General features: G+C 39.8%; 1 protein-coding gene across 1 annotated transcript in view; it reads right to left on the bottom strand.

The window, feature by feature from the left end:
• Nucleotides 1-2,390: 2,390 nt before the first annotated feature.
• Lrrc58 (leucine rich repeat containing 58) overlaps nt 2,391-9,468 on the bottom strand; it is a 20,778-nt gene continuing 13,700 nt past the window's right edge. The window contains exon 4 of the mRNA XM_005344970.2: nt 2,391-8,449. Coding sequence (XP_005345027.1) covers nt 8,241-8,449 — 209 coding nt within the window. The 3' untranslated portion in view covers nt 2,391-8,240. The remainder of the gene's footprint in view (nt 8,450-9,468) is intronic.

Raw genomic sequence — 9,468 nt, 5'->3', positions numbered from 1 at the left:
TATTTCCTTTATATTTAATTGGGTGGCCCATGCATCATTATCAGAATGTCAAAGGAAGAATAGGAAGACAATGAGAAGGGGGAAGAAAGAAGGCAGGATAGCATGACAGAAGACCTGAGGATTGGTTCTGAGTTCCAAAACATTGCCTAGTGTCCCCTCTGACACCCCTTCAACTTTCTACCTGTCCAGTTTTGAGGATGTACACTAATGGGGTCTGTATTTCTGGATTTACTGGTTTTATGTCAGATCAAACACTTGGCCTCTGTTCCAGGATGGCTTCATTCCTCTATTTCTCAAGGGAGAAAATAAAAAAGCTATCTTTTAACAGAGTGGTAACATCAGGGCCCTGGTGCCAACACGTATATCCTTCTGACCTTGTAGTCTAGTGAAAATGCCACACACATTCTGCTTCCTGTGGTATTTTCCATCTTTAGATGTGTGTATCTATGTGCATAATATCTGTGTGTATGTGTACCCATACACCACACACATGCATGCACGTGCACACCACACACAACCTGTGTAAGATGTTGGGCTTGTCTAAATGTACTGATAGAGCCCAATTCAACTGCTTTGTAAATAGTACCTGAAGAGGTGATCTGACCTGAGAGTTCCTAGCGACACCAGGGAATGAGGAAAAGAATCTTCTCTTTGATGAGCAAATAATTCATTCACATAAAATCAATCATGAAAGCAATTCACCAATGGACCCCCAATGGGAACTAGTTGACCCCTCTGTCTACACTGGTCTATGTCCTAGTGTAAGGTTGGAAGCTTCAGTCGAGAGCCTCTCTTCCCAGAGTTTGACATCCAGTCATTGCAGCTGGACCTATGACTTGTGAATGTGGAGCTCTGTGTGTGTGTCAACTGCCATCCCCGTGTGGGCCGAGTTCACAGTGATGAGAAAGTCACGAGATCACTAGGTGCACCAGCTCTGTTCTGCTGACCAAAAAGCGACCTGGTAGCTGGGGGCAAGGATTTATCTGGCTTATACTTCCAGGTCCAATCTGTTATTGAGGGAATTCAGAGCAGAAACTCCAGAAATTTGACACAGCAACCATAGAAGACCAGTACTTGCTGGCTTAATCCCTGGCTCCTGCTCAGTTGGCTTTTTACATAACCACAGGACCACAATGGGCTGGGCCCTCCTGCATCAATTAATAAACATGACAATCCTTCATAGATGCACCCATGACCAACCTAATCTAGGCAAACCCTCGGTTGAGGTTTCTTCAGATTTCTGGCTGTGTCAATTAACAAGTAGACGCGTAGGTCTGTATGCTATTTATTGTACTCTTGCTGTCGTATTTAATCTGGCTAGCACCCATCAGAAGAACCTTAGGAGACTTGAAACCTGAGATTGACTGAAGTAGTCTCCGAGCTGTTGAAACATAGGTTCTATTCCTGATGGCGGGGTTGTCCACTGTGCGTGTGTCTTCTCAGGCCCTCACTGGTGAACCTTTGATTCTGTGATTGCTTAGGATCGGAGAGAAATTTCTAGTGCACACCTGCATAAAATATGTATATAAGTAATATATAATTATGCCACTGGCATCTCCAAACCATATGGTTCACTCCTAGCCATTGGCCAATTACCACATGCCTTTTACAGGATGCAGAAATAAAAAACAAAGAAGAAACAATTATTTGTTTCAAAGCCGCTCCCTGTCATTGGAGGTGACATAAAGGCTAGAATTTTAATTACAGATGAGGGTACCATTCTCATTAGCCACTAACTAGGCCCCTGGCTACACATGCATTGCTTTAGGAGGAGAAAGTAAAAGAACTAAATAGGGGTGACTAAAGGGGGCATCGTGTGTGATTATAAGAATTTAAAAATATTTGAAAGTTACAAAGGCTTTCAAATTAACAAAAAAATCCAAAAATTGTAGGAGCTCAGCAGCTGTAAAAGCTCATAAATTTTCTAAGAAGTTCAGACTTATTTTATAGATTTTTTATTTACTGCACCTTTTAAAACTATCAGACCAACATTTTAAATTCAGTCTTTATATGAATGTTAAATACATATCAATAACGATGTTTTAAGAATATTTTCTTGGGCTAGACATATGGCTCAGTGCTTAAGAGCACTGGCTGTTCTAGAAGTCCTGAGTTCAATTCCCATCAACCACATGGTGTCTCACAATCATCTGTAATACGATCTGATGCCCTCTTCCGGCCTGCAGGCATACACGCAGACAGGACACTGTATACATAATAAACTTTAAAAAAGAATATTCTTTTTTATAGAGTTCCCATTCCATGATGCACAAACTGGGACTAACCGTGGCTGCAAGATGGTTAGAACCTACACAAACAGGGTGGGGAAGCAACTCTCACAGCGGAGCATGCTCTGACTTGATTTTCTCTTGTATCTAGCACTCACAATAAATGCTAATACACATTTTATTTTTGGAGTTGTGTATTCAAATAAATTCAATAAACAGATAAGCAGTGATATACCAAATACAGGCATTATAAATTTTCTTTTTAAAATAAATGTTTGTTTAGAATAAAATGCTGTTACAAAGACCAGAATTGGAATCTAATAAAACAAGGCACAATGTTTAAGGCAAAATTCATGAAGAAAGTATATAAAGTTAATATAAGATCATATTTTTTCATGTCCTTTGGGGGAAGGAGGCACAAGAATTTAAATAGTTTAAGCATTCTTTTTAGAATATTAGCCATTATAAGGTAACATAAATTTGATACAACAGGACTATATCTTTTCCAGAAAACAAACTCCATTATTAATTCACATTTCTGAGTTACATTTTAGTTATATATATATAATTATACAGATATTTCTAATACATAAGACTTTAGGTACTGAAAACTAAAGAAGTCAGAGCATACATAATAATTTGACCAAAGTAGAAGTAACACTTTTCAGCATCTTGTTGGCATTTGAAGCCCCCGACTTTACAGAAAGCGAAGGTTGGTTATGCAGACAGTCTTTCCCATTGTGTTTTGTTCTAACAACACCAAATGGACTTAGAATACAACAAACCTCAGCACAAGTCTGCACATGACTGTTAGAAAGTGACCACTGGGGTCAGCACTGTTTCTCAGGAACACCAGTGCTGACCATGTTAACTGTGAGAACAGGGATTCTCAACCATCCTTGTACACAAAACCAATCAACTTACTTATGGTTGCAGTAACAGCATTACCGACCTCATCCTACTTTCTTCCTCCAGCTAGGGTTTTGAATAAACAATTTTATTCAATTTAGTTATGGCCAAAAGAATAGAGTATATTCTAGTAAATGCAGACAGTTTTCTGCATGTAAATAACCTTCACTAAGCTACTAGATTTAATACACACATAACACACACACGAGACTGAATATTCTATCAATTATTGAGGCTGACTAATGCTAAGAGAAAGCCTAGCAGCACCCATCAAGACCACCTTCTAAGTGTTCGGCTGTGAGTTAGTGGAATGCTTAATTTAATCCTTAGTAAATAGAGATCAAGAAAAATGTAAAAAGAACGGTGGCACTTAAACACATTAAGCTATCCCCTTCAGCCTATAGGAAAACGGTGATACAACATGCTATATACCTCAGTGACAATATTTTCCTAAGATGATAAAACTTCTCCTGTCCTTTGTGGTAGCATATACATTTAAATAAAACACTACATAAAAGATACACTTCTTTTCTGGGGGCAGGGTAGCGGTGGTGCTTGATCCTTGGTTCCAGAGGGCTCTTATCTCCTGGTACAGTTTGATTAAGATTCCCTCCCCAGAAGACCCCCCCCCCCCGAGAAACCAGCAGGCCTGTGGTGGCAAAGGAATCTCTCAGGATCAGACTTTCTCCTTCAGGTCAATGCAGAAGACCACATGGCCATCACTGACAATTTACCATATAATATACTTTACGTACTGTATTTCGAGTTAAATGGAAGACTTAAGGCACTTACTCTCAGACCACAAAGGATACTTCTACCAACTATACTATCAAAAAGATTACACGATGATGAAAATATAAAACTACATGCTACTGAATCAATGTTACATAATATTAAATGCTTAGCATACAGAAGATGAAGCTAACTAAATACTTCTTTTCTAAGCAAAGAAACAGAGTTACATGCTATAGGTCCCACACCTGAAGCCTACACAGCACCCTTCACCAGGGTCACACAGCACCCTTCACCAGGGTTACACTGCCTAGCCTAACTTAAAAACGCAGTACGTTGATTTAAATGGAGAGCAATACTTAAAATGTACTTTTAGATGAAAGGCAAATCAATTAGATAAAAATTAGGCACTTTAAAATAAATGCAGCTAAATAATTTTACATATACACTTTTACTGATAGTCATATCTATAAGCACTCACATGGGAACTTAGAGAATAAACATGTTTTTATGCAAAGAGCTACTACTAAATGCTTAATTTACAGTTTAAAAGAAAAAAGCGCGATTCACCAAGGCTACCTGCTGTACTAGTAACGAGGCCAATGAGAAACTACTTTCCAGCTCTGGTAAGAGCAAGGGTAAGAGAAAGCCTACAGCTTGCTGGCTCTACTTTACCAGAGCAATGGAGCAGCCTCCAGCACAGGGACCAATAGAATAATAACAGTATTAAACTCAGTGACCAGGTTATCAGATGCCAGCAACAGACCACTTGGCAAGTCAATTTTAAAAGAATTCCTTATTACTCAACAGAGCTTCACTGGCTTAATTTTCCCTATCCTTTGCTGCTTCTAAAGATTTGTTTTTCTTAACATTCAAGCAAGGAGCCTCTTCTTGAGCCTTCATAAACCCAGTATTTGCAGTGTCTGTTAGAACTGGTCTGCACAGACATGCTGCACTATTGAGGGTTGCCTTTAATTTTTACTTACATCACCCCCAACTTTCTCATATTTGAAGTCAATTTACAATGTATGCTTATTTTTAATATTAGTGACAAAAATTTAAACATCAAGACTTTCAGACCAGGAGGCCCCTCTGGCACACTTCTACTGAGCTGGGTCCGTGGTTTACACCTGTGACTCGAGCAGCTGGGAAGCTGAGGCAAGACTGGGCTATACACAGTAAGTTCAAGGCTAGCCTGAGCTACACAGCCAGGCCCTGTCTCAGAAAATAAAATAGCTGTATTGTGAAAATTAGCCCTTGCCAATTCTGAAACTCTAAGAGTTCATTAGCTGTATAAATAATGGGATTCATAACTAGCGAGACAGACTACCACTACTACGGCATTCAGCTGACTTCAGAAGATGATCAGAATTCTAAATGGCCAATTCCTATCTCACTAAGCTAATGTCTATAATCAGTTTTCTAAAAAAGGAAAAGGATGAAAAAGGAAGAAAAAAGATTTTAGCAATCATTGGCAGCTCTTGTAAAGGATAAGGCCAAAGATGGATTAAAAACAACAACAAAAAAAGTAAAACAGCTACCAAAGAAGACTTCATAAAAGCTATCTATGCTAGGCGTTGACTGTAGTTTGCTTAGCATGCACAAGGCCCTGCATCTATCCCTATAAACCCAACCCCTGCCCAAAAGACAGCTACACGCTGACCTGGCTCACTGTTCACAGAGTTTAACTACACATATAAAAAACACTTCATTGAAAGAACTCCATAGGATAGATACATCTACATGCCACAGGCGGGAATATTTACATTTATGACAGATGAAACAGTACAGCTTCTCTCTAGGAAGCTGGAAAGAGTAGCATTAGATGCTCTACTTACAAGGCTATTTACAAGTAATTCCTAAAAGGCTACTCAAGCTATCACTTAGTACTAGAGGATTATCAATCAAAAAACTAGAAGTATTTAAACCAGAAGAATAGGGTCCCATCATCTGAACATTTTCCATGAAAATATTCTATGTTGTTTAAGTAAAGTCATCTAATTACAAAGCATTTACAAGTTTGACACTTGGGTACTGCCCAAGTGTCACTGCCTGTCCTAATCCAGCAGTCTGCAGCTCACAGCTGCATACTTGGGAAGTACAAAGACTATAACTTCTATTGTACAATTAACTATGCTAGCAGTACAAACATCACTTCTATAAACACAGGAAGAAAATTCCTAAATAAAAAAATTATCTTACTACACTATTTTGAGGAAAAGGTAAGGGGACTCACTATAGCAGCGTTTCACAACTGCAGCCACGAAACTCTCGTGTTTCATGACGTAATACAAACACACACAAACCCTGAATTACCCTATAATCTACTAATATAATCTACTAAAATAAAAGCAATATATACAAGAAACCTACCATGCAAATATTGTCAGCATACAGCTGGCTTCTAACAAAGCACTCTTCAAGATCACCAGCGCCCTAATGTGATCTGAACCTACTGTTAGTGCTTACCAACCAGTCTTCATGCTACTATATACAGGCTGCTTATTTGATCATCAGTGTTGAGTCAATATTTCCTAATTCCAATTTATAGTTTTAACATTAGTTTTTATTGTGTAATCAACTAGCTAGCAAATCTGTTAATTTCCAATGACAATAATTTGTGTTGCTACTTTTCTCCTACACTTAAGGATACAACATTTTAGCGTTTTCTGTCCTGTTTTATTGATATTTCTTTCTCAGTGCTCAACAGTTCTATGAGATGAACACAATGAGCTCCACTTCTGACTATCTTCGAATAGTCATGTTATCTAGTTGTAGTTTTTCTTTCAAATGCAGAGGAAGTTTTGGTTTAGTATATAATAAAAGCAAAGGAGACACATTTTGGTGCGGGAGAATTGTCTGTATTCTGTCAATCATGTTTTAAATAAACGCTGATTGGCCAGGCAGAAAGTATAGGTGGGAAAACCAGACAGGAAGTAGAAATGATATGAGAACAGGAGAATTCTGGGAAGGAGGAAGTTGATTCCTCCCACTCCTGCCCAGATCACCAAAGCAGCAGGATGTGATCTGTCTCACTGAAAAAGGTACTGAGCCACATGGCTAACATAGATCAAAAAAATGGGCTAATCAAGGTGAAAGAGTTGGCCAGTGAGAGGCTAGAGCTAATGGGCCAATCAATCAGCTTTATAACTTAGAGATCTATGTGTGATTTTTCTCTGGGACTAAACAGCTGGGGGTACCGAGCAGGACAGAAAACCCCAACAAACAAGCCAGCCCCTTGATGGTTAAAATCCACCCCCACCCTAACTCACCCCCACTTTGAGACAAGTTTTCATGTATCTATCCCAGGCTGGCTTCAACCTCACAATGGCGCCCAGGCTAACTCTGAACTCATCTTCTGCCTCTACCTCCTAGTGCTGGTTTGGAGGTATGCACAACCATGGCCAACTTTTCTCGATTTAGTCCACGATTATAAAGCAGTTTTTCTTAGATCACTTGCCATCTAGATTTTCCTGTTGGGAAATATTATTATAGATTATTCTATCTTTTGGCAAATAGATCGATCACTCCCACAAGTGTAAAAGCCATGCTTACAAGAGATCATTGCAATTAGCAAAATGAAGTTAAGATGATCATGGAGGCAGGTGGTGGCACGCACCTTTAATGCCAGCAACAGGAGGTGGAGGCAGGTGGATCTCTGAGTTCCTGGCCAGCCCATTCTACAGAGTTCCAGGCCTGAAGGGCTCGGGTATTATCTACACAGTTCTTTACCTAGCCTGTTAAAGCACATTTCCAAGTGTTCTGCAGTGTCAGGTTGCAGGCTTCTCTGAAATCATTTCTAGAATAAGCTTCCATACCCTCGCTATGATTATGGTACTGTAACACATCACAACTAGACTGCATATAGTTAGTAACAATCACACAAAACAAGAGCTGAAGTTTAAATTCCATTTAAAAGGGACAGTCCTCACAGTACCAGTTGGTTGGTCAGAAAGGCTCAAGAACGGATGACGCTCATTCTATTTACAGCCTAGTGTTCAGCACAGATCAGGACAACTCTGGAAGCACAATTGTGATGACTGACATCTTAGTCAACCCAATGGCCCCAGGTAACACCACTCCAGGCTGACTGTGACTGCTCCTCAGAGTGTACCATTCTTCTAGTGTTTGATCAAAGACTTAGTAAAACTCGTGACCAACCAGCTGATGAATTCTGAACTGCCATGCAGAATAAATTACACTCAAAGAACCTAAGCACGGAACTGGACTCTTTCTAAACAGATAGATCACTACAACTCTTACACGGACAGTCAAGATGAAAACACTAAGGCTTCCAATCAACTTCAAGCTTCATTTTCTTTTTGAATCATCTTTGCTTAGTGTTTTAGCATTGTCAACACCCACTGCTGCTCAACCAAGAAGAACCTTCTGCATCCTGTGCGCGGCAACACTGGCCTCATCTTCTGAGTCCGACTCACTCTGGGACGTGGAGCTGTGCGAGGCAGAGCTGCAGGGGGAAGAGCATTCTGGAGAACACAAATAGTGCATCAGGGGGAGGCGGTACTTCCCACAGAAGTCCACAAACTTAATTTGTCTGACACAGCAGTCAAAATAGACTCCTAGAGAGAAGAAGAATATAAATCAGTAAAAGCAAAGACGCACAGTTTTTTTCTATACAAAAACAAAAACACCACCACCACCATTCTGAAAAAAGTTGAATTCCGGATCCTCCTGCCTCCACCCGTCCCAAGGGTCTAGGATTACACATGTGCACAATCACTGGGAGAGCAAAACTGACAGAAACAAAGGCCATTCTACATTTATGCTGGCTCTAAATCTCTGGGTTACAAAGCTAATGATCTCATTTAGTGTATGCAAAATCAAATATACTTTGGTAGATTAAAACTGGTACTTCCCTTACTTGGTTCTTCAGTGCTCCTGAACTATGACCCTTCAGTGAAGTAGAGCTACAGCCAGAGTTGAGAGGAAAGCAAGGTCACCATGTCCCAGACTCTAGCTGATCCTTTAGAAATACTTTACACACACCAAGGCCACTCCTATGCCTGCAGTATAATCAAACTATGGAGATTTGTGCCCACTGTCTCTCTGAAGAAAAATCTCAACTTCAAGCCTAAGTTTCCCTACTATTCTCTATCCCACAATGGGCCAAAACAAAGTAATGTGGTCTAATCAAAGGAGAACTCCGCACTGACAAGACCCCCTCGCTCACCGTTTTAAAAGCAGGGCCTTACTAGGTAACCCAGCTGGCCTGGAACTCTCTGTGTAGACCAGAATGGCCTCCAACTGAGAGCTCCTTGCCTGTGCCTCCTGAGTGTGGGAATAAAAGCACGTGCCAATCTGGCTCCCCTGTAACCCTTTATGGTTTACTACTCTGAACAACTGAGAAAGTAGATACATTCAATAGGCTTATAATAAAGCCTCATAACTAGGTTATGTCTAGTTTTCATCTCTAAGCTTTCAGACCATACAGAGAAAATGTCTCATAAATGAGATAATTTTTAACTTATAATTCAATAAGGAACCTGGGGTGGTGGGGATAGGAAAGCATGATTGATTTTATTTTACTTATTTATTGATGTTATCTGAAAATTTAAATTTGTAATTTTTTTTTTTTTTT

The sequence above is a fragment of the Microtus ochrogaster genome, chromosome 2 (genome assembly GCF_000317375.1).
Source record: "Microtus ochrogaster isolate Prairie Vole_2 chromosome 2, MicOch1.0, whole genome shotgun sequence".
NCBI classification, from domain to species: domain Eukaryota; kingdom Metazoa; phylum Chordata; class Mammalia; order Rodentia; family Cricetidae; genus Microtus; species Microtus ochrogaster.
The sequence above is the reverse complement of the archived record's forward strand: the minus strand, read 5'-3'. Positions and strand labels throughout refer to the sequence as shown.